Here is a 26,067-nt window from a genome sequence, read left to right as displayed (position 1 = left end):
CTTTGCACATAGTAAGCGCTTAACAAATGCCATCATCATCATTTATTTTATTGTGTTAGTATGTTTGGTTTTGTTGTCTGTCTCCCCCTTCTAGACTGTGAGCCCGCTGTTGGGTAGGGACTGTCTCTATGTGTTGCCGACTTGGACTTCCCAAGCGCTTAGTACAGTGCTCTGCACACAGTAAACGCTCAGTAAATAGGACTGATTGATTGATTGATTCTCGCCCACCTTCAGGATCCACCTCACCGCCCCCCCCCCCACCCGTCAATCACGCGTCCCGGGGAGGCTCGCGCCCCCGTTCGGCGACCGCCGGTAACGTACAGGGGGATCGAGCGGGTGGGGCGCACGCGCGCCCCAGTCAGGCGCCGAAGATTAGGCGGCCGGGCGGGGCTGTCCGCTAACGTCCGGGACGGAGACGCTGCTGATTGGCTGAGGTGAAAACGAGCGCGCGCGCCCGGGCCTCCAAGAAGAGGGATGATTGGCTCCGGGGCGGCGCGCGCTCCGGCGAGAGAGCCCTGGGGATTGGTGGGGAGATCCTAAGGCGCGCGCTGGCGGGCTTCTGGTGATTGGTGAAAAGGAGCTCGCGCCCGGTGGAAGGGGGGGGGGCGGAACGTGCTGTTTGAAGGGGCCGCGGGGAGGGGGCGGCTTTCTCTGGCGGGCGCGGCACGGGGCCGGAGGGGTCGCGCGGGACTAGCCGAAGGAAGGTACCCCAGCTTGACGACCAGCAATGGCCAAGGTGTCGGTGCTGAACGTGTCGGTGTTGCAGAACCCGAGTTCTTTCCACAGCCCCTTCCAGTTCGAGATCAGCTTCGAGTGCTGCGAGGCCTTGAGCGACGGTGAGACTCGAGGTGGCCCCGACCCTCCCCCCCCCCCCCCCCCCACTGACAGGGAGGCCTCGGGGCCAGGCGAGCCTCGGAACCTCCTTCTCTTCCCTTCTTCTTTCACGCTTTGCCCTGCCCGCTTTCCGCTAATACCTCTTCCTTTCCACCCACCCCCGCCGTGACCCTCTTTGTGCGAGTACCCTAAGTGCTGCGTTTCTTCTCTTCTGTGCCCCCACCCCCTAGCATCATCATCAATCGTATTTATTGAGCGCTTACTATGTGCAGAGCACTGTACTAAGCGGTTGGGAAGTACAGATTGGCGACATATCAGTTCTAGAGCTTTTTCTCGACTCGAAGGACGCCGGCGGGAGGCCGGGATGCCTGGCTCCCGTGCCTTGTGCCTTCCCGCAGGCCAGTTTTTTTCCCCCTTTGTGCTTCCCAGCGTAGCCCCTTCCTTTACCCGCCAACATGCAACTAATCTCTTAGTGGCTCCCAGGCCGCCCTCATCAATCGTATTTATTGAGCTCTTACTGTGTGCAGAGCACTGTACTAAGCGCTTGGGAAGTACAAATTGGCAACATAGAGAGACAGTCCCTACCCAACAGTGGGCTTGGGTTGGTCCCTCAAATTTTGGCTTCATTTTCTTATTAACTGAAACGTTGCCCCTCAAATCCTGTGAGTTTCCAGTCATTACCCCCGGGTTGTGCGTAAGTAATGCCAGCGCTTTCCAACAGTACGGCTCTCTTGTTCATTGAGTTCTGGTGCTTGGCATATAGTAAGTGCTTAACAAGTACCATAATCATCATCATCGTTATTATTATTATTATTGTCGTGATTGTTATTATTAGAGGACAGTTACCCGAGAGAGGAGTTTCTGTTGAATGAGTTGAATTCACTTGGTTGCAAAGAAAAACCAGTTTAAAGCAGGCTCTATCAATCTAATAATAATAATGGCATTTGTTAAGTGCTTACTATGTGCCAAGCACTGTTCTAAGTCTTGGTTGATACAAGGTAATCAGGTTGCCCCACTGGGGCTCACAGTCTTAATCCCCATTTTTCAGATGAGGGAACTGAGGCACAGAGAAGTTGTGACTTGCCCAAGGTCACACAGCAAACAAGTGGCAGAGGTGGGATTAGAACCCACGTCCTCTGACTCCCAAGCCCGTGCTCTTTCCACTAAGCCATGAATGAATATCTTGGTTGGGTGTCATAGTCAATTCATGTCAGAGCATGAAACTCAGGAATCTAACTGAGGAAAGGTGGTAAGGTAGGCTGGAATACAGGAGAGCTTTCTAGCCACAAGAAGTAGCAATCGTGTGGTTAGAGTGGAGCATCACCACTTAACGTAATGTGCATTGATGGCAGTACTACGTTCCCCCATGCCGCCTTTTGGAAAAAGAAGCTTTCTGGGGAGGACTGACAGTTCGGTCCCCCAGGCTTCTTTTCCCTGCAGCTTGAGTGGGCTAATTTAATTTGTGGTTAACTAATTGCTGGATAACATTCAGCAGTAAGAAAAATTTCAAGATTTGGAAGAGGTTGTAAGGAACTTGGTTTGAGGGAAGTCTAACTTTTCAGATGTCAAGACATTGGGAGCAGCCTCCAACTCCTTTTCCTTGCTCCTTTCCCCTATCATGTTCCTGCAAGTTTTACCTGGTTCTCTTAAGCATTGGCCAGCCCAACCCTTCTTTATTCTTAGATTGCACTCTTGAAAGGAAAGCATTTGGTAGCCCCTTTGCTGATTTGTAAATATGGCATAAGACCACCTGGCAAATTAACAATTAAGTTGGAAATAGAACTTGGGCCTCTCAAGCTACCCAGTGTAAAACTGGGTGATACTTGAGGCTGGCTCCCTGAACTGAATCCAGATTTGGGGACTGGGCCTTATATCTCGGATCCTAGGTTAGTTGTGTTCCTGTATGTGGTTTCCCCTATGCAACGCTAGGAAATACTAATAATTATTATGGTACTTGTTAAGCACTTACTATTTGCCAAGCGCTGGGGTAGATACAAGTTAATCAGGTTGGACACAGTCTCTGTCACACATGAGGTGCTCACTCATCCCCATTTTATAGATGAGGGAACTAAGGCCCAGAGAAGTGAAGTGACTTGCCCAAGATCACACAGCAGACACGTGGCAGAGGCAGGATTAGAACCCAGGTCCTTCTGACTCCCAGGCCTGAGCTCTATCCACTGAGCCATGCTGCTTCTCCTTTTCTGGAAACCTCTGGCCATTTCAAAAAGACATTGTAAGGATGAATGAGAGTCCATGGGAGAGGTGGTTAACAAGCTATAGAGAAAGATGTTAGAGAAGTGACAAATGTTGGGTATCATTCATTCTGCCATTTGGTAAATTGTAGTAATCTAATGGGTGAAGTTCCTTTTTAGCAATTGATGATCACCTGAAGCTGCTGATATAGTATCCTGGCACCTTTAGGGGAGTGGTGAGACAGTCTCCAGACCACCCTCCTAAAATTCAGGAGTTGGGCATGGTCTGGGCCCAACTTTCACTCCATAGACTGAAGAAATTGAAGCCTAAAGTAGTAAAGCCATTGACTTAATCACAGCAAATTGGGAGTTGGGTCAGTAATAATAATAATTTTGGTATTTAAGCGCTTACTATGTGCCAAGCACTGTTCTAAGCACTGGGGGAGATACAAGGTAATGAGGCTGTCCCACATGGGGCTCACAGTCTTAATCCCCATTTTCCAGATGAGGTAACTGAGGCACAGAGAAGTTAAGTGACTTGCCCAAAGTCACACAGCTGATAAACGGCGTAGCCGGGATTAAAACCCATGACCTCTGACTCCCAAGCCCACGCTCTTTCCACTATGCCACGCTGCTTCAGACACCTTAGTGCCTCTCAACTTTTCCTGCCAGTGCTTTTTAGCAAGCAGTCAATGATCTACTTTGCAATTCATCAGCTGGCTATGCCCAGGTCCCCACAGCTAAGAACGAGGGGAGTCAAAAAGCCAATAATTTAAGGCTCACTTTCTGGGGAAACCTCTCCATCTTTTCATTCACTCAGTCTTATTTGTTGAGTGCTTACTGTGTGCAGAGCACTGTCCTAAGCACTTGGGAACTACAATTCAGCAATAAGATAATCCCTGCACATACGAGGTTTACAGTCTGCAAGAGAAGCAGTGTGGCCTAATGGAAAGAGCCCAGGCCTGGGAGTGAGAGGACCTGGGCTTTAATACCACTACTTACCTGCTATGTGACCTTGGGTGAGTCACTTAATTTCTCCATGCCTTAGTTTTCCTTTTCTTCCTCCTATTTAAATTGCGAGCCCCATGCAGGACAGAGACTGTATCCAACCTGATCAACTTGTATCTACCCCAGCGCTTAGAGAGTTTGACACGTAGTAAGCGCTTAACAAATACCATTAAAGATATATATTTTTTTTTTAAAAAAAAGAAAAGACATGTAGAAGGATGAGAAAGGAGTCGAGCGATTTGGGTTTGCTACCTTTCCAGTGACTGGGTTCCTTCCTTGGTAAATATGATATGAAAAGAAAGTCCTCTGTTTTTTGTCTTTTTTTCTTCCCTCAGAGTGCACATGTAACATTTTCCCCTGATAGGAAAAAGGCCAAAAGGTGCTGAGCTCTTCCATGGAGACCCGGGACTCCTGCCCTAATCATGTACTGTACCTAAATGGGAATGCTCCACCTAAACTGTGGCAAATGGCAGTGGGAGTAAAGGCCTGCTATAGGAAAGAAACTGGGAGAAATGTGCCTCATGTTTGCAGAAATTCCACAGCCTGCATTTTCCCCCGTCTGGAAACTTTATTCTTGGAAAAAAAAAAAAAGCCCTACCAAGGAGTAGGCTAACTTCCAGGAGTTCTCACTTCCTGTTAAATCACAGCTTGTGAAATCTCCCTCAGCAGTTAGAGCTGTAAATTGTGTAACTTCAAGGAACCTAAAATAACTTTGCAAGTTGAGCTGCCAAGCCCCCCTCCATCCAATATAACACTCTTTGATGCATCTGAATCTCTAGGAAGAGGGTTAGACTATCAGTCATGCCCCAGAATGGGCAGAGTCTCCTGACTTCACTTTCTTCACCTCAATTCTCCTCAGTGTATCTACTTCTTTTAGATGGGTAGGAAGGCGTTGCTCTTACTTTAAGAGCTGGGGTTCAGAGGTCGTATAGAAGACCTGCTTGTTGACTGTCTACCACTTGGCCCTCTCCTGCATTTCAGTAAATAGACATAATTATCCACAGGGGCTGGGTCTGATTTTTTGGAGGGAGTAGGCTGTCTCAGGGCTGATTTCTCCTCTTCTTTCCCTCCCTTGTTGGCTGGCTCTCCTGGATTTGGGCCAGCTGCCCTGCCTCAGTTGTCAAGGGATTTACTCATTTTGGTGGCACAGCTCCTTGTGTGTGAGAGGATGCTGCCGCCTGGCCCAGGACCTATCAGATAGAGCCCTAAGCCTTCTCCCCTGCCCCAGTTCCTCACTGCCCGGCACCCTCATAGAGCATAAACTTCTATCTTGATAATTCATTCTCTCCACTCCCTTCCATTTCCCTGGAAGATCGATACTTTATGGATGAGGAAGACTCTGAGGCAGAGCGACTCCCAAGATTACTCTGAACACCCAAATCGAACCTACTGCAGAGGTGCGGCTGCTCTTACCAATCAGCCGCACCATGCTGTTTCAGACCACAGACTAGGAGGAACGTGAGCTCTTGGGGTGGAAGGCAAACTTCAAAGATGTGCTGAATCTTTGTGTAAGAAAGATTTCAGCCCTTCCATAAGTCTGAGCCAATCAGTGGCATTTATGGAGTGTTTATCTGATTATTGAGTGATTATCTGAACAGTGCTTGGCACATAGTAAGTACCATAATTATCATTATTGTTACTATTACTGTGCAGAGCACTGTACTAAGCGCTTAGGAGAGGACCGTACAATAGTTGCTTGACCCAAACCCTGGCTGTCAAGGGGCTTACAAATCTAAGTAGAGAAGCAGTGTGGCCTAGCGGGTGGAGCACCTGTATATATGTATATACTTGTATATATGTATATACCTGTATATATGTATATATGTTTGTACATATTTATTACTCTATTTATTTTACTTGTACATATCTATTCTATTTATTTTATTTTGTTAGTATGTTTGGTTTTGTCTCCCCCTTTTAGACTGTGAGCCCACTGTTGGGTAGGGACTGTCTCTATATGTTGCCAACTTGTACTTCCCAAGCGCTTAGTACATTGCTCTGAACACAGTAAGCGCTCAATTAATACGATTGATGATGAGCACGGGCCTGGGAGTCAGAATGACCTGGGTTCTAATCTCGCCTCCTCCACTTGTCTGTCACTTCACTTCTCTGGGCTTCGATTCCCTTATCTGTAAAATGGGGATTAAGACTGTGAGCCCCATGTGGGACAGGGTCTGTGTTCAATCTGATTAGTTTGTGTCTACCCCAGCACTTAGTATAGTGCCCGGCACATAGTAGCGCTTAAGAAATACCATTTAAAAAAAAAAGCCTCCTCCTAGGCTGTGAGCTGTGGCCACTGACTCCTTCCCATCCACCCTTCCTTTTCAGACCTGGAATGGAAGATCATTTATGTTGGCTCCGCCGAGAGTGAGGAGTTTGACCAGGTCTTGGACTCGGTGCTGGTGGGGCCAGTCCCAGCAGGAAGGCACATGTTTGTCTTTCAGGTAAGAAACCAGATCGTTCCCACCCCTTTCCTGAGTGACTTTCGAGCCATCTGACCTGTCTTGTTACCCCTACCCCCCACCCGAAGCGTGCTTCACCCAGGGTTTGCTCTCCTTACCAGGCGAATGCCCCTAATTCCCTCCTTATCCCTGAGACGGATGTGGTGGGTGTGACCGTGGTCCTCATCACCTGCACCTACCACGGCCAGGAGTTCATTCGCGTCGGATACTATGTCAACAACGAGTACACCGACCCTGAGCTTCGGGAGAACCCACCCCTGAAACCTGACTTCTCCCAGGTATGCCTACCTCCGGCCCGCTTTCCACCTCTCTTCTTGGTTTACACCTAGAAAAACTAGCCTGGTGACTGAGATGGGGGATTGTGTGGAAGCAGCATGGCCTAGTGGAAAGAGCACTGGCCTGGGAGTCAGAGGACCTGGGTTCTAATCCTGTCTCTGCCACTTGCCTGCTGTGTGACCTCAGGCAAGTCACTTAACTTCTCGGTGCCTCAGTGACCTCATCTGGACAAGGGGGATTAAGACTGCGTGACCCATGTGGGACAACTTGATTACCTCGTATCTACCCCAGCGCTTAGAACAGTGCTTGGCATATAGTAAGCGCTTAACAGATACCACTGTTACTATTATTACTGGAGCAGGTGCCTCATTCTGTTGACTAAGAGGTGAGGGGTAGCCCATTGGGTTCTTGGCTTGACCCAGCACGGATCAGGTGATGTCTTGGGAGTTCAGTTGGAAGTGAAGGGCTAAATGACTCCTGCCACTTTCCCACCTGATCCCCGTGCTGGAAGAAAGATGCATTTAACAGCCCCGCTTCCTCCAACTTCCAGGACAAGCTTGTTGATCTTGTGAATATCAACAGCTGTGTGTTGGATTCTCCCCACCCGCCACCACACACCCTGGCAGGGCCTCTAGCCCATAATCCAGCCTCAGCATCTTCTTGAGTAAGGCGCGAGACCGCCCTACTGGAACTCCTCTGTGCTGATATCTTTTGACAACTTGACTCTTTCTTATCCCAGCTCCAGCGCAACATCTTGGCCTCCAATCCCCGGGTGACCCGCTTCCACATCAACTGGGACAGCACCGACAAAGTGGAGAACATTGAGAATCAGGACCCTGCCTTAAGCAGTGGGCTTTCCCTGAGCAGCCCACAGACCAAGGGGCTGGGCCTTCCTGGCTCTGCCCTCAGCCTGCTTCCTGAGAACTCCATGGACTGTATCTAACGAGGAATGGAACGAGGACAGAGGGGGCAGGCTTAAGTTCCTGGGTATGCACTGTTGTTATGCAGACTAGAGAGCTTGCTCTGTGGCTCCAAGCTATTCTTGGGCCAGTACAACTGGTCCCTAAGGGATGGCAAGCCCTCGTGGCCAGCTGAGGCTGAGGGAGGGGGGCAGGGGTCTAGCTTCTACTCAGGCACGTTCTCGAAAATGTTCCAGTTCTTACCTCTTTGTTCTTCACCACTTCCACCCCTTCCCTGTCCTCCAGTCCCACAGATACCCTAGGGGTGAGGTGCTGTTTGACAGAAGACTAGCACCATTGATCTGCTAAGCTCTTCCATGCTAAACTTTTTTTTTCCCTCTCTCTCTCTCTCTCTATCTCTCTCTCTAGCTCTTTTTTTTTTCTTTTACCCTTCCCCCCCACCCCACCCCACCAAGCCTGGTTGGAGGCTTCCTTGACTGGCCAGAACATTCTCCTCCCCTGACTTCTGCCACATTCTTCTCATGCTCCTTTCCTTTCCTAACCATTCTCTAGCAGTGACCAACCAGTTTAGGCACTGAAGCCTCAACTTGTTTGTGGAGGTAGGCGAAGAGACGAACATCTCCTGACCCACCAGCAACTGGCATACCCCATCTCTTCTTGGCGCCTAAGATCAGCAGCCTGAGGCTTTCAGGTTAGGCTCATCGAAGAGCTAAGTGAAGACAGGCTGGGTGAAAACCTTCCTCCTGGCGCCAACCCAATTCTGTCCAGTCTCCCGGCTCCTGCCAACCCAGTCGGTCGCTCTTGGGTGGCAAGAGTTGGAGTGTGAAGCCCCTTGTCGACAATCTCATCCGTGCCGATTTTAATGCATCCCTTTAGACTCCACTTCTGCCGAAGCTATCAACTCAGGAGTGAATTTTTAAGAATGGTGGTGGGGGTTGTTGGCCTAAGCACACCTCCTAAGCCAGTTTCTTCCCTTTCCTCTGCAACCCTCTTTGAAGCCGCCCCCCCACCTCTTTGTATTAAACGTGTATATTAATGATGCTGTGGTTAATGGAGAAATAAAAGCACTTAGGCCAGACTGTAGTGGCTTCTTCCCTGGGCTTGGTCTAGCTCTAGGGTTGTCCCTTTATTCTCCCGGGTGTCTGCCTCAGGCCCGAATGGGAAAACGGGGCCAGCCTATGTTACCCTTCCCTTACCACTCAGGGACCAGCCCAGGAAACAGAGCTGTTCTACTTACTCCAAAGGTTGAAGAAGACTTAACCAAAGCTGGCCTCTTCTAGAGAGAGGCTAAGTTGAGTGTCTGGTGTAGGAGAGTTGTCCCGTGTCCATGTGTGGCGAGAAGAGGGCATTGCTCATACCATGGCACCCCCTTTTTCTGGCCCCTTGCCCTTTAACCGGGCATGGATCAGGCATCAGTGGATGAGGGGAAAGGTATGTCTTACTGCCAGCCGGACTCGCACTTGAGTTTCCGCGGTAGTGGTGGGGGCTGGTGCTGAACCACCCCCACTCTCCTGCCGTTTCATTTGATCATATTTATTGGGCACTCACTGTGTGCAAAGCACACAGAGCCTGCTCGTGACCCCTGTGCCTGCCAACATGCAGTGGCAAGTGGCCAGGCGGGGAGACAGGTGCAGCTGGTGGACACGGAAGGGAATAGCTGAGACATCAAGGGCAGTAGAGACCGTTGTGCCCCCCTCCAATGTGGCAAGCCATCATTGAGTTTGACACTCCGTGGCTTAGGTTTGGGAAGAGTCTTCCCCCTTCCCCCCACTCCCTTCGTTCTTGTGAAGGCTAGGGGCAAAATGAAAACCAGACAAAACCACAGAAATACAGCTGTCGTGGGCACTTAGACTGGAGCCAGAAAATAAAGCAGCAGGGCCTAGGGAAGAACACAGCCCTAGGAATCAGAAGGACCTGGGTCCTAATCTTGGCTCTGCCACTTGGCTGCTGGGTGACCTTGGGCAGGTCACTTCTCTGGGCCTGTTACCTCAGCTGGAAAATGGGGATTAAGACAGTGAACCTCATGTGGGACATGGACTGTGTCCAATCTGATTACCTTGTATCTACCCCAGTGCTTAGAACAGTTCCTGGCACATAGCAGATGCTTACCAAAAAAAAAAAAAAAAAAAAAAAAAGGACACCAGTACGGGGTCTCTGCTGGCCAGGGAGGTTGCTAGGGGTGAGCGATGCAGTGACACCAGGCCTTTAACCTTGGGCGAACTTGGGAGGCCTGTTTCCCAGGAATTGTATGACCCTGGGTTCGCTGCCGCCCCGAGAAGAAAGAACCTCGTCTCGTCTTTAAATCTCGTCTCGGTGAGCCATCCTTCATCAAGCTGTCTAGTCTCAACTCCACACCCGGCTGGGCCATGTGTTACACATGGCATTTTACTTTTGGTGATGAATTCTCATCTTCACACTGTGCCCCAATTACAGGGGTTACAATGCAGAAGTGACAGTTGGAGATAGTGAAGAAGTAGAGTGCTTACAAATCTACCCTCTGTCCGACATCAGCAGGGGTCTCACGATTGCCTTTTCTAGGTGGGGCTAGTGGAAGGATACAAAGAAATGCCTTGCCCTCCCTCCTCCCCTTTTCCTAAGGGCAATCTGTGGTGGGCATCCCTGACTCCCCCTCTCACCCCTTACTCTACCAACTCTAGAAACAGTCTGCCCTGCTCCACTGGGCAAACTCCCCTTCATCCTTGCCATCATGACAAACTGGCTCACTCAATGTGCTCATCTTCCCCTGCTGCTCTTTCCTGAGGTGGGCGGAGGCATCGATTTCCCCCACTTCAGGGGAAAAGGGGAGGTGTTGGCTCGCTCCATGCTGGTTTTACACCATCCCACACCTCTCTTTTGAAGTCCAGTCATCTGCCTTTACCACCCACTTCAATTACTTGTTGCAGTTCTCTACAACCCTGGTCCCACCTCCAATTTTCGGAGAGATTTTTGACACCTTTTTCAACTTTGGTCCTCCTCTGCTACACTGATCCTTGGACCCTCCAACAGCTTTGTGGATGTTCCGATGACCACCCCCAACCGCTTGCTTCCTCTCCACTCCACTGACCGCCCCCCCCCCCCCCCGGCTCCACCCCCATTTACCAACTTGAACCCACACTGGATCATTTGTCCATTCAGTCGTACTCCTTGAACGCTTACTGTGTGCAGAGCGCGATACTAAGTGCTTGAAGTCATTCTATTGTTTCTAACCTCCCCACCTTAATCAATCAATCAATAGTATTTATTGAGTGCTTACTATGTGCAGTGTACTTTACTAAGCACTTGGGAGAGTACAATAGAACAGAATGAGCATGCACATTCCCTCTTCTAGATTGTGAGCCTGTCGTGGGCAGGGACTGTCTCTATTGCTGAATTGTAGTTTCCAAGCACTTAGTGTAGTGCTCTGCACACAGTAAGCACTCAATAAATACAATTGAATGAATGAATGCCCATAATGAGCTTACAGACTAGAGGGGGAGATGGACATTAATATGAATAAATATGTAATTTATAATACATATTGAAAGCTATGTACATAAGTGCTGCGGGGTTGGGGTGGGGCGAATATCAAATGTCCAAAGGTCACAGATCCAAGTGCATAAATGACACAGAAGGGAGAAGTAATGCAGAATCACCACTCTGACCACAACCTCCTAAACTGCCACCTCTCCCCCTGACCCCCTTCCCACAAGACTGTTCTTGTCTCCTCTGCAGAGACCACCTCCTCTGATTCATTCATTCACTCAATTGTATTTATTGAGCGCTTACTGTGTGCAGAGCACTGTACTTAGCACTTGGAAAGTACAACTCGGCAACAGAGACAATCCCTACCCAACAACGGACTCACAGTCTAGAAGGGGGCAGACAGAAAGCAAAACAAGTAGACAGGCATCAGTAGCGTCAAAATAGATAAATAGAAGTATAGATAGATATATCATTAATAAAATAAATAGAATAATACATATGTACAAATATACACAAGTGCTGTTGCAATGGGGAAGAAGGAGGGAGTCGGAGTGAAGGGGGGAGGAGTGGAGGATAAGGGGGGGCTCAGTCTGGGAAGGCCTCCTGGAGGAGGTGAGCTCTCAGTAGGGCTTTGAAGTGGGGAAGAGAGCTAGTTTGGCAGATGTGAGGAGGGAGGGCATTCCAGGCCAGAGGTAGGACGTGGGCGGGACAGGCTGATTCCTAGAACTCCACTTATCCTAGGCCACCATACCCCATTCGGACTCCCTACCCAACCTCCCCTCTCAGTGCCCACAGATCCATGCTCCCAACTGGATCCTCCCTGCTGAACTCAACTTCCTTGCCCCACCGTTCCTCAATCAATTTCACCTCCCCAACCCTCAGTCCTGGGTCACCTTGGTACACTCCCGCTCCTGCGCTCGTGCCACAGAGCACCGCTGGTGGGAACATCAGCACCAAGCCAACTTCAGCCCCTTCCAATTCCTCTTTACTTGCTGTACCTCTGCCCTCCCTTCTAATAACAATAATAATCCTTGTATTTGTTAATAATAATGGTATTTGTTAAGCGCTTACTATGCGCCAGGCTCTGTACTAAGCGCTGGGGTAGATACAAGATGGGAAGTATTCATTTCATTCAATCATATTTATTGAGCGCTTACTGTGTGCAGAGCACTGTACTAAGCGCTTGGGAAGTACAAGTTGGTGACATATAGACATGGTCACTACCCAACAACAGGCTCACAGTCTAGAAGCAGCATGGCATAGTGGATCGAGCACGGGCCTGGGAGTCAGAAGGTCATGGGTTCCAATCCTGACTCCACCACTTGTCTGCTGTGTGACATTGGGCAAGTCACTTCACTTCTCTGGGCCTCAGATACCTCATCTGTAAAATGGGGATTGAGGCTGTGAGCCTCACATGGGACATATGTCCAACCCAATTTGCTTGCATCCACCCCAGCGCTTAGTACAGTGCCTGGCACATAGTAAGCCCTTAACAAATACCAGAATTATTATTATTTTTACAAGTTAATCAGGTTGGACACAGTTACTGTGCCATATAGGGCTCAGAGTCTTAATCCACATTTTACAGATGAGGGAACTGAGGCACAAAGAAGTTGTGACTTGCCCAAGGTCACACAGAAGACAAGTGGTGGAGCCAGGATTAGAACCCAGGTCCTTCTGAGGGCCTGACTCCCAGGCCTTCATCATCATCATCATCAATAGTATTTATTGAGCGCTTACTGTGTGCAGAGCACTGTACTAAGCGCTTGGGAAGTACAAGTTGGCAACATATAGAGACAGTCTCTACCCAACAGTGGGCTCACAGTCTAAAAGGGGGAGACAAAACCAAACATACTAACAAAATAAAATAAATAGAATAGATATGTACAAGTTAAATAAATAAATAAATAGAGTAATAAATATGTACAAACATATATACATATATACAGGTGCTGTGGGGAAGGGAAGGAGGTAAGATGGGGGGATGGAGAGGGGGACGAGGGGGGAGAGGAAGGAAGGGGCTCAGTCTGGGAAGGCCTCCTGGAGGAGGTGAGCTCTCAGTAGGGCCTTGAAGGGAGGAAGAGAGCTAGCTTGGCGGATGGGCAGAGGGAGGGCATTCCAGGCCCGGGGGATGATGTGGGCCGGGGGTCGATGGCGGGACAGGCGAGAACGAGGTACGGTGAGGAGATTAGCAGCAGAGGAGCGGAGGGTGCGGGCTGCGCTGGAGAAGGAGAGAAGGGAGGTGAGATAGGAGGGGGCGAGGTGATGGACAGCCTTGAAGCCCAGGGTGAGGAGTTTCTGCCTGATGCGCAGATTGGTAGCCACTGGAGATTTTTGAGGAGGGGAGTAATATGCCCAGAGCCTTTCTGGACAAAGATAATCCGGGCAGCAGCATGAAGTATGGATTGAAGTGGGGAGAGACACGAGGATGGGAGATCAGAGAACTTGTGCTCTCTCCACTAGACCACACTGCTTCTCCCTCATTGACTCCCTCCTGAAACCCCCAATAGCCCCACTTCTTCACCCCCTCACACCAAGGACACTGTCAACTACTTTGACAAAAATCTCCCTTCAACTCCCCAGCTCCCTCCCACCTCCACATCCATTCACTCACACTCATAACTGGTATTCATTAAGCATTTACAATGCACTAGGCACCGTACTAAACCCTGGGACAGATATATGATAATCAGGTCAGAAACTGTCCCTGTCCCCCACGGGGCTTACTCTTGTCAAGAGATTGCCCACCTGCTTTCAAAATCTAGCCCCTCCACCTTCACCTCCCACCCCATCCCTTCTCACCTTCTAAAAACATGCTTGCTCTTCTTCCTTCCCTAGACTCACTCATTCATTCAATTGTATTTATTGAGCGCTTACTGTGTGCAGAGCACTATACTAAGTGCCTGGAAAGTACAATTCGGCAACAGAGACAGTCCCTATCCAACAACGGGCTCACAGTCTAGAAGGGGGAGACAGATGGCAACACAAAACAAGTAGACGAGTGTCAATACCATCAAAATAGATAAATGCAATTATAGATATATACACATCAATAATAAAATGGAGTAATAAATATGTACAAATATACACAAGTGCTGTGGGCAGGGGAATCAATCAATCGTATTTATTGAGCGCTTACTGTGTGCAGAGCACTGTACTAAGCGCTTGGGAAGTACAAGTCGGCAACACATAGAGACAGTCCCTACCCAACAGCGGGCCCACAGTCTAGGAGGGGGAGACAGAGAACAAAACCAAACATACTAACAGAATAAAATAAATAGAATAGATATGTACAAGTAAGATAAATAAATAAATAAATAGAGAAATATGTACAAACATATATACATATATACAGGTGCTGTGGGGAAGGGAAGGAGGTAAGATGGGGGGATGAAAAGGGGGGACGAGGGGGAGAAGAAGGAAGGGGCTCAGTCTGGAAAGGCCTCCTGGAGGAGGTGAGCTCTCAGTAGGGCCTTGAAGGGAGGAAGAGAGCTAGTTTGGCGGATGGGCAGAGGGAAGGGGATGGGCAGAGGGAGGGGGAGTAGGGCGTGGGGGTGGGCAAAAGGGAGGGGAGGAGGAGCAGAGGAAAAAGGGGACTCAATCTGGGAAAGCCTCCTGGAGGAGATGAGCTCTCAATAGGGCTTTGAAGAGAGGAAGAGAGCTAGTTTGGCGGATGTGAGGAGGGAGGGCATTCCAGGCCAGAGGTAGGACATGGGCCAGGGATCGACGGCAGGACAGGCGAGAATGAGGCACAGTGAGGAGGTTAGCGGCAGAGGAGTGAAGTGTGCAGACTGGTCTGTAGAAGGAGAGAAGGGAGATGAGGTAGGAGGGGGCGAGGTGATGGAGAGCTTTGAAGCCAATAGTGAGGAGTTTTTGCTTCATGCGAAGGTTGATAGGCAACCACTGGAGATTTTTGAGGAGGGGAGTGACATGCCCAGAGTGTTTCTGTAGAAAGATAATCCGTGCAGCTGAGTGAAGTATAGACTGAAGGAGGGAGAGACAGGAGGATGGGAGATCAGAAAGGAGGCCGATGCAGTAATCCAGTTGACATAGGATGAGAGACTGAACCAGCAAGGTAGCAGTTTGGATGGAGAGGAAAGGGTGGATCTTGGCGATGCTGTGAAGGTGAGACCAGCAGGTTTTGGTGATGAATTGGATGTGTGGGGTGAATAATAATAATAATAATGGCATTTATTAAGCACTTACTATGTGCAAAGCACTGTTCTAAGTGCTGGGGAGGTTACAAGGTGATCAGGTTGTCCCACGGGGGGCTCACAGTCTTAATCCCCATTTTACAGATGAGGTAACTGAGGCACAGAGAAGTTAAGTAGCGTGGCTCAGTGGGAAGCAGCGTGGCTCAGTGGGAAGAGCCCGGGCTGTGGAGTCAGGGGTCATGGGTTCGAATCCCGGCTCTGCCACATGTCTGCTGTGTGACTTGGGGCAAGTCACTTCACTTCTCTACGCCTCAGTTACCTTATCTGTAAAATGGGGATTAAGACTGTGAGCCCCACATGGGACAACCTGATCACCTTGTATCCCCCCAGCGCTTAGAACAGTGCTTTGCACATAGTAAGCGCTTAACAAATGCCATTATTATTATTATTAAGTGACTTGCCCAAAGTCACACAGCTGACAATTGGCAGAGCCGGGATTTGAACCCCTGACCTCTGACTCCAAAGCCCGGGCTCTTTCCACTGAGTCACGCTGCTTCTCTAGCCACGCTGCACAGAGTCAAGGATGACACCAAGGTTGTGGGCTTGTGAGACGGGAAGGATGGTAGTGCCGTCCACAGTGATGGGAAAGCCAGGGAGGGGACAGGGTTTGGGAGGGAACATAAGGAGCTCAGTCTTGGACATGAGTTTTAGGTGGCGGGTGGACATCCAGGTGGAGATGTCCTGAAGGCAGGAGGAGGTACGAGCCTGGAGGGAGGGAGAGAGAATGGGAGGAGATGTAGATTTGGGTGTCATCTGCTTAGAGATGATAGTTGAAGCCGTGGGAGCGAATGAGTTCACCAAGGGAGTGAGTATAGATGGAGAACAGAAGGGGACCAAGAACTGACCCTTGAGGAACCCCTACAGTAAGCGGTTGGGAGGTGGAGGAGGAGCCCACGAAGGAGACTGAGAATGAATGGCCAGAGAGATAAGAAGAGAACCAGGAGAGGATGGAGTCGGTGAAGCTAAGGTTGGATATTCAACCATTCACTCTCTGATAGCTTCTTGCTGGTCTCAGCTCCGCAACATTGCCAAGATCCGCCCTTTCCTCTCCATTCATACCGCTACCCTGCTCATTCAAGCTCTCATCCTATCCCGTCTGGACTACTGCATCAGCCTTCTCTTTGATCTCCCATCCTCATGTCTCTCCCCACTTCAGTCCATACTTCATGCTGCTGCCCGGATTATCTTTGTCCAGAAACGCTCTGGGCATATTACTCCCCTCCTCAAAAATCTCCAGTGGCTACCAATCACTCTGCGCATCAGGCAGAAACTCCTCACCCTCGGCTTCAAGGCTCTCCATCAACTCGCCCCCTCCTACCTCACCTCGCCCCCTCCTACCTCACCTCCCTTCTCTCCTTCTACAACCCAGCCCGCACCCTCCGCTCCTCTGCTCCTAATCTCCTCACCGTACCTCGTTCTCGCCTGTCCCGCCATCGGCCCCCGGCCCACGTCATCCCCCGGGCCTGGAATGCCCTCCCTCTGCCCATCCGCCAAGCTAGCTCTCTTCCTCCCTTCAAGGCCCTACTGAGAGCTCACCTCCTCCAGGAGGCCTTCCCAGACTGAGCCCCTTCCTTCCTCTCCCCCTCGTCCCCCTCTCCATCCCCCCATCTTACCTCCTTCCCTTCCCCACAGCACCTGTATATATGTTTGTACATATTTATTACTCTATTTATTTATTTTACTTGTACATGTCTATTCTATTTATTTTATTTTGTTGGTATGTTTGGTTTTGTTCTCTGTCTCCCCCTTTTAGACTGTGAGCCCACTGTTGGGTAGGGACTGTCTCTATATGTTGCCAACTTGTACTTCCCAAGCGCTTAGTACAGTGCTCTGCACACAGTAAGCGCTCATTAAATACGATTGATGATGATGATGATCTGAGCTTAACTACTTCATCAGACTCCTCACTGACCTCCCTGCTTCCAGTCTCTTCCCTCTCCAGTCCATACTTCACTCTGCTGCCCGGATCATTTTTCTAAAAGCGCTGTCCTGCACAGATCTCCCCTTTCTTCAGTAACCTCCCTGTCGCTTCCCATTCCTCTCTGTCTCAAATAGGAACTCCTGACTGTCGGACGGATTTAAGGCACTCGATCAGCTCTTTTCCCTCACACCCTTCATTTCTCTCAAGTTAACCTATTCACTGTGCCCTCATTCTCACCCCCGCCCCACCAACCTCTTGCTTACTCTTCCCCCCTTCATATCCAAGGGACCGCAGCTTTCCCCTTTGGAAATCCATCTCCTCCAGGAGCTTTTCCTCATCAAATTCTTCTCTCCCCACTTTATACACTGCAAGGTCAGCCCTTTCTTGCCACCTAAGCAGTAAGACTTTTATAACCCCCAGTAGTAGACATGTACATAAATTCATTCAATCATATTTATTGAGCGCTTACTGTGTGCAGAGCACTGTACTAATATACATATACATTCTCTTAGAACAGTGCTTGGCACATAATAAGCACTTAACAAATACCATGTTTTTATTTATTTGTTTTACTTCTGCCTCCCTGTACTTTACCTGTGTCTGTCTCTCCTACTAGATTGTACGATTCTTGAAAGCAGAGATCATGCCCACCAATCCTATAGTTCTTTCTCAAATGCTTGGTGCAGTGCTCTGCACACAGTTAACTACTCAATCAAAACTACTTGAATATATACCTGGGTGACACTTTCCGGGTATTTACCTGAGTCTGTTGCTAAGAGGTCTTCCCAAACTGAACTTTCCCAACCATCATTCCCACTTCTTTCCCAATCCCTCACCTCCCAGTAATTTAAAGGGGTAAACTTATACTACTATCACTTCTAGCTCGAGTGGATTTTTCTCTGGTTTTTGTTTTTTGAAATGGGTGGCAAATCAGGAACCTGGAAGTAGCGAGTATTTTCTACAGTACTGAGCAAAGCAACTTTAAGAAAGACATCAAAATCCAAGTCCTCTAATTTTGTCTGATGGGGTGTAGCCTCCTTAACACTTTCAGTAAATTCCATTACATATTTATTCAACAAAACGAATGAGGTTTAGGGCCTAAAAACTAGGAGGTGAATTTAAACAATTAATCTCTGCTTCTCTTTGCCCTTGCATGGGAATTTATGCCAGTTGAAGCATAAGTATTTTTGACTGCAGGTATGTGTCTGTAATTTCAGTCTGGTCAAATGGGGAACAAGCAGTAAAGGGGAACAGGGTGCTGTGAGGGAGTGGAGGAAACACTGATAAGTGAAGCTGACTGGAGTAGGGGAATCGTGGAAGCAACTTTTTCATCTTGCTTTTCAGACTGGTTTAGTCCAATACGGCTCCAGTGAATTCACTCAGGTTTGATGCAGTCTCTTTAAAGCAAAAATAATGTTCTCATTGAGAAAAGAAACCGTTTATGTTTTAAGATTTTATTCTCCTAGATACCTTCAATATAGCCTTTCTCATTCTTAGCCTTCATATAAGATGTGTTCACAATAAATCATTTTCTAAAAATCTACTGGCTTGCAGTGAACTTGATTTGCAGGTTACAAGGATAAAGTTGCACCAAGTTCCTGCCCTAGGAAAATGAAGGGAGAGGCTTTTGGTGGAAATAGCAGCACCAGGCCAACATCAGCCACTTTGAATTCCCCTTTACTTGCTATACTTCTGTCCAAGAACATTACTTTTTGTTTTTTTTCATCTTTTTATCTCAAATTTCCCCTCATTTTATGAAGAGATTGGGGTACTTGGGGGGAAAGCAGCAGATCAATTCTTGATGTGTGTATAACAGAGCCCTAATCAATCAATCAATCAATCGTATTTATTGAGCGCTTACTGTGTGTAGAGCATGTACTAAGCTCTTGGGAAGTATAAGTTGGCAACATATAGAGACGGTCCCTACCCAACAGTGGGCTCACAGTCTAGAAGGGGGAGACAGACAACAAAACAAAACAAGTAGACAGGTGTCAATACCATCAGAATAAATAAATTATAGCTATATACACAATGCTATTAGTACAGTGCTCTGCACACAGTAAGCGCTCAAACGCGATTGAATGAATTTAAAGTTAGAAGTGATTTGAAGTTCTTTTTTTATGGTATTTGTTAAGCGCTTACTATGTGTCAGGCACTGTTCCAAGCACTTTGGAGAGTACAATACAACAACAGACAGACACGCTCCCTGCCCACAATGAGCTTACAGTCTAGAAGGGGGAGACAGACATTAATATAAGTAAATTATGCTCAAAATCTTAATCCCCATTTTACAGATGAGGTAACTGAGGCACAGAGAAGTGAAGTGACTTGCCCAAAGGTCACACAACAGAGAGTGGCGGAGTCAGGATTAGAACCCAGGTCCTGACTCCCAAGCCGATAAGAATAATAATAATAATAATGATGACATCTATTAAGCACTTACTATGTGCAAAGCACTGGGGAGTCCCACGGGGGGCTCACAGTCTTAATCCCCATTTTTTACAGATGAGGTAACTGAGGCACAGAGAAGTTAAGTGACTTGCCCAAAGTCACACAGCTGACAAGTGGCAGAGCCGGGATGTGAACCGATGACCTCTGACTCCAAAGCCCGTGCTCTTTCCACTGAGCCAAGCCCATGCTCTATCCACTAGGCCAGGCTACTTCTCTGTGGGCGGGGAATGTGTCTACCAAGTCTGTTACAGTGTATTCTCCCAAATGCTTAATACAATGCTTTGCACACAGTAAGCATTCAATAAATACCACTGATTGATTGATCGATTAACTATCTGTTGTCCTGCAGGGAGTTCTGGGTAGAGGAGGACAGAGTTGCTAGTTAGTAATAAGTTGCTGTTCTCTTCCAGACAGGTTGTTGTCATCCAAAAGTCTAACACTGATCTCAAGTGATCCTGGGCTTTTAACAATTTTAAACCTAAGGACTATTTCTCAGATACTGTGAAAAGTGACTTTTCCTCCTGGACTTTTTTTTTTTTTTTACCAACTTACATTTCTGATTACATTTCTCATCCTATCCCATCTGGACTACTGCATCAGCCTTCTCTCTGATCTCCCATCCTCATGTCTCTGCTCACTTCAATCCATACTTCATGCTGCTGCCCGGATTGTCTTTGTCCAGAAACGCTCTGGGCCCGTTACTCCCCTCCTCAAAAATCTCCAGTGGCTACCAATCAATCTGCGCATCAGGCAGAAACTCCTCACCCTCGGCTTCAAGGCTCTCCATCACCTCGTCCCCTCCTACCTCACCTCCCTTCTCTCCTTCATCATCATCATCATCAATCATATTTATTGAGCGCTTACTGTATGAAGAGCACTGTACTAAGCGCTTGGGAAGTACAAGTTGGCAACATATATAGACAGTCCCTACCCAACAGTGGGCTCACAGTCTAAAAGGGGGAGACAGAGAACAAAACCAAGCATACTAACAAAATAAAATAAATAGAATAGACATGTACAAGTAAAATAAATAAATAAATAAATAGAGTAATAAATATGTTCGAACATATATACATATATACAGGTGCTGTGGGGAAGGGAAGGAGGTAAGATGGGGGGGGATGGAGAGGGGAACGAGGGGGAGAGGAAGGAAGGGGCTCAGTCTGGGAAGGCCTCCTGGAGGAGGTGAGCTCTCAATAGGGCCTTGAAGGGAGGAAGAGAGCTAGCTTGGCGGATGGGCAGAGGGAGGGCATTCCAGGCCTGGGGGATGACATGGGCCAGGGGTCGATGGCGGGACAGGCGAGAACGAGGTACGGTGAGGAGAATTAGCGGCGGAGGAGCGGAGGGTGCGGGCTGGGCTGTAGAAGGAGAGAAGGGAGGTGAGGTAGGAGGGGGCAAGGTGATGGACAGCCTTGAAGCCCAGGGTGAGGAGTTTCTGCCTGATGCGCAGATTGATTGGTAGCCACTGGAGATTTTTGAGGAGGGGAGTAATATGCCCAGAGCATTTCTGGACAAAGATAATCCGGGCAGCAGCATGAAGTATGGATTGAAGTGGGGAGAGACACGAGGATGGGAGATCAGAGAGAAGGCTGATGCAGTAGTCCAGACGGGGTAGGATGAGAGCTTGAATGAGCAGGGTAGCGGTATGGATGGAGAGGAAAGGGCGGATCTTGGCAAGTTCTACAGCCCAGCCCGCACCCTCCTCTCCTCTGCCACTAATCTCCTCACCGTGCCTCGTTCTCGCCTGTCCCGCCGTCGACCCCCAGCCCACGTCATCCCCCTGGCCTGGAATGTCCTCCCTCTGCCCATCCGCCAAACTAGCTCTCTTCCTCCCTTCAAGGCCCTACTGAGAGCTCACCTCCTCCAGGAGGCCTTCCCAGAATGAGCCCCTTCCTTCCTCTCCCCCTCGTCCCCCTCTCCATCCCCCCATCTTACCTCCTTCCCTTCCCCACAGCACCTGTATATATGTATATATGTTTGTACATACTTATTACTCTATTTATTTTACTTGTACATATCTATTCTATTTTATTTTATTAATATGTTGGTTTTGTTGTCTGTCTCCCCCTTCTAGACTGTGAGCCCACTGTTGGGTAGGGACCGTCTCTATATGTTGCCAACTTGTACTTCCCAAGCGCTTAGTACAGTGCTCTGCACACAGTAAGCGCTCAATAAATACGATTGATTGATTGATTGATTAGGGCTCTGTTATACACATATCAAGAATTGATCTGCTGCTTTCCCCCCAAGTACCCCAATCACTTCATAAAATGAGGGGAAATTTGAGGTAAAAAGATGAAAAAAACCAAAAAGTAATGTTCTTGGACAGAAGTATAGCAAGTAAAGGGGAATTCTAAGTGGCTGATGTTAGCCTGGTGCTGTCATTTCCACCAAAAGCTTCTCCCTTCATTTTCCTAGGGCAGGAACTTGGTGCAACTTTATCCTTGTAACCTGCAAATCAAGTTCACTGCAAGCCAGTAGATTTTTAGAAAATGATTTATTGTGAGCACATCTTATATGAAGGCTAAGAATGAGAGAGGCTATATTGAAGATATCTAGGAGAATAAAATCTTAAAGCATGAACTGTTTCTTTTCTCAATGAGAACATTATTTTTGCTTTAAAGAGACTGCATCAAACCTGAGTGAATTCACTGGAGCCTTATTGGACTAAACCAGTCTGAAAAGCAAGATGAAAAAGTTGCTTCCACAATTCACCGACTCCAGTCAGCTTCACTTAGTGTTTCCTCCACTCCCTCACAGCACCCTTTTCCCCTTTACTGCTTGTTCCCCATTTGACCGGACTGAAATTACAGACACATACCTGCAGTCAAAAATACTTATGCTTCAACCGGCATAAATTCCCATGCAAGGGCAAAGAGAAGCAGAGATTAATTGTTTAAATTCACCTCCTAGTTTTTAGGCCCTAAACCTCATTCGTTTTGTTGAATAAATATGTAATGGAATTTACTGAAAGTGTTAAGGAGGCTACACCCCATCAGACAAAATTAGAGGACTTGGATTTTGATGTCTTTCTTAAAGTTGCTTTGCTCAGTACTGTAGAAAATACTCGCTACTTCCAGGTTCCTGATTTGCCACCCATTTCAAAAAACAAAAACCAGAGAAAAATCCACTCGAGCTAGAAGTGATAGTAGTATAAGTTTACCCCTTTAAATTACTGGGAGGTGAGGGATTGGGAAAGAAGTGGGAATGATGGTTGGGAAAGTTCAGTTTGGGAAGACCTCTTAGCAACAGACTCAGGTAAATACCCGGAAAGTGTCACCCAGGTATATATTCAAGTAGTTTTGATTGAGTAGTTAACTGTGTGCAGAGCACTGCACCAAGCATTTGAGAAAGAACTATAGGATTGGTGGGCATGATCTCTGCTTTCAAGAATCGTACAATCTAGTAGGAGAGACAGACACAGGTAAAGTACAGGGAGGCAGAAGTAAAACAAATAAATAAAAACATGGTATTTGTTAAGTGCTTATTATGTGCCAAGCACTGTTCTAAGAGAATGTATATGTATATTAGTACAGTGCTCTGCACACAGTAAGCGCTCAATAAATATGATTGAATGAATTTATGTACATGTCTACTACTGGGGGTTATAAAAGTCTTACTGCTTAGGTGGCAAGAAAGGGCTGACCTTGCAGTGTATAAAGTGGGGAGAGAAGAATTTGATGAGGAAAAGCTCCTGGAGGAGATGGATTTTCAAAGGGGAAAGCTGTGGATTTCCAAAGGGGAAAGTTGGCAACATATAGAGACAGTCCCTACCCAACAGTGGGCTCACAGTCTAGAGGGGGGAGACAGAGAACAAAACCAAACATATTAATAAAATAAAATAAATAGAATAGCTATGTACAAGTAAAATAAATAAATAAATAGAGTAATAAATATGTACAAACATATACATATATACAGGTGCTGTGGGGAAGGGAAGGAGGTAAGATGGGGGGATGGAGAAGAGGACGATGGGGAGAGGAAGGAAGGGGCTTATTCTGGGAAGGCCTCCTGGAGGAGGTGAGCTCTCAGTAGGGCCTTGAAGGGAGGAAGAGAGCTAGTTTGGCGGATGGGCAGAGGGAGGACATTCCAGGCCAGGGGGATGACGTGGGCTGGGGGTCGACGGCAGGACGGGTGAGAACGAGGCACGGTGAGGAGATTAGCGGCAGAGGAGTGGAGGGTGCGGGCTGGGCTGGAGAAGGAGAGAAGGGAGGTGAGGTAGGAGGGGGCGAGGGGATGGAGAGCCTTGAAGCTGAGGGTGAGGAGTTTCTGCCTGATGCGCAGATTGATTGGTAGCCACTGGAGATTTTTGAGGAGGGGAGTAACGTGCCCAGAGCGTTTCTGGACAAAGACAATCCGGGCAGCAGCATGAAGTATGGATTGAAGTGAGCAGAGACATGAGGATGGGAGATCAGAGAGAAGGCTGATGCAGTAGTCCAGACGCGATAGGATGAGAAATGTAATCAGAAATGTAAGTTGGTAAAAAAAAAAGTCCAGGAGGAAAAGTCACTTTTCACAGTATCTGAGAAATAGTCCTTAGGTTTAAAATTGTTAAAAGCCCAGGATCACTTGAGATCAGTGTTAGACTTTTGGATGACAACAGCCTGTCTGGAAGAGAACAGCAACTTATTACTAACTAGCAACTCTGTCCTCCTCTACCCAGAACTCCCTGCAGGACAACAGATAGTTAATCGATCAATCAATCAGTGGTATTTATTGAATGCTTACTGTGTGCAAAGCATTGTATTAAGCATTTGGGAGAATACACTGTAACAGACTTGGTAGACACATTCCCCGCCCACAGAGAAGTAGCCTGGCCTAGTGGATAGAGCATGGGCTTGGCTCAGTGGAAAGAGCACGGGCTTTGGAGTCAGAGGTCATCAGTTCAAATCCCGGCTCCGCCACTTGTCAACTGTGTGACACTTAACTTCTCTGTGCCTCAGTTACCTCATCTGTAAAAAATGGGGATTAAGACTGTGAGCCCCCCGTGGGACTCCCCAGCGCTTAGAACAGTGCTTTGCACATAGTAAGCGCTTAATAAATGTCATCATTATTATTATTATTATGGGCTTGGGAGTCCGAAGGACCTGGGTTCTAATCCTGACTCCGCCACTGTCTGTTGTGTGACCTTTGGGCAAGTCACTTCACTTCTCTGTGCCTCAGTTACCTCATCTGTAAAATGGGGATTAAGATTTTGAGCATAATTTACTTATAATAATGTCTGTCTCCCCCTGCTAGACTGTAAGCTCATTGTGGGCAGGGAGCGTGTCTGTCTGTTGTTGTATTGTACTCTCCAAAGTGCTTGGAACAGTGCCTGACACATAGTAAGCGCTTAACAAATACCATAAAAAAAGAACTTCAAATCACTTCTAACTTTAAATTCATTCAATCGCGTTTGCGCGCTTACTGTGTGCAGAGCACTGTACTAATAGCATTGCGTATATAGCTATAATCCTATAATTTATTTATTCTGATGGTATTGACACCTGTCTACTTGTTTTGTTTTGTTGTCTGTCTCCCCCTTCTAGACTGTGAGCCCACTGTTGGGTAGGGACCGTCTCTATATGTTGCCAACTTGTACTTCCCAAGCGCTTAGTACAGTGCTCTGCACACAGAAAGCGCTCAATAAATACGATTGAATGAATGAATGAATGAATACTAAGAGCTTGGGAAGTACAATTTAAGTCCATCCTTGATTAAGAATGTGAGTACTACGTGGTACAGGGACTGGGTCCAACCTGATTATCTTGTATCTATCATCATCACCATCATCAATCGTATTTATCGAGCGCTTACTGTGTGCAGAGCACTGTACTAAGCGCTTGGGAAGTACAGTTTGGCAACCTATAGAGACAGTCCCTACCCACCAGTGGGCTCACAGTCTAAAAGACTCACAGTCTATCCCAGTGCGTAGAACAGCGCTTATAAAGTAAGCGCTTATCCGATACTATTATTTTTATTATTATTAATGATTAGAAGAATAAGAAAAGCCCGAGCCAGTTCTGAAGCCTTCCCCCACCAGGTCAGGAAAATCGAGATCGCTTTAAACGCCTGGATTAGGTTTTAAAAACTCCGGCAGCCGTGGCTGCTGTGCACAAGTGGGTAACACGCTCCCCTTCTCTGTTGAGCCCAGGGCCTTTGGCAAGGTTTAGCGCCGTCCGGCCCGATCCCAACCGATCCGATCCGATCCGATCCGAACCGGCCCTACCCCAGCCCTTGTCGCCGGATTGGCACCCTACGTTTTCTCAAACGTCTCGTCTAAATGTCTATAAATAGGGCTCCGGCCCCCTCCCCGCGGCCAATAGGAAGGCCAGGCGGGCGGGCTCC

At 47.9% G+C, this 26,067-nt stretch overlaps 1 protein-coding gene across 2 annotated transcripts; it reads left to right on the top strand.

Moving 5' to 3' along the window:
* Positions 1-678: 678 nt before the first annotated feature.
* ASF1B (anti-silencing function 1B histone chaperone) lies at positions 679-8,765 on the top strand. 2 transcript variants are annotated; one of them, XM_038772694.1, is made up of 5 exons: positions 679-836; positions 6,363-6,478; positions 6,598-6,774; positions 7,512-7,759; positions 8,101-8,765. In XM_038772694.1, the coding sequence occupies exons 1-4, from the start codon at positions 728-730 to the stop codon at positions 7,713-7,715; spliced, it is 606 nt and encodes a 201-aa protein (XP_038628622.1). In that variant the 5' UTR covers positions 679-727; the 3' UTR covers positions 7,716-7,759; positions 8,101-8,765. The 2 variants fall into 2 exon arrangements, with proteins under 2 accessions (XP_038628622.1, XP_038628621.1); XM_038772693.1 differs by having other exon boundaries at positions 7,512-8,765.
* The last annotated feature ends 17,302 nt before the right edge of the window (positions 8,766-26,067 follow it).

Source organism: Tachyglossus aculeatus, chromosome X1 (assembly GCF_015852505.1).
Source record: "Tachyglossus aculeatus isolate mTacAcu1 chromosome X1, mTacAcu1.pri, whole genome shotgun sequence".
Taxonomy (NCBI): domain Eukaryota; kingdom Metazoa; phylum Chordata; class Mammalia; order Monotremata; family Tachyglossidae; genus Tachyglossus; species Tachyglossus aculeatus.
Note: the sequence above shows the minus strand (reverse complement) of the source record. Positions and strands in the feature narration are given on the sequence as shown.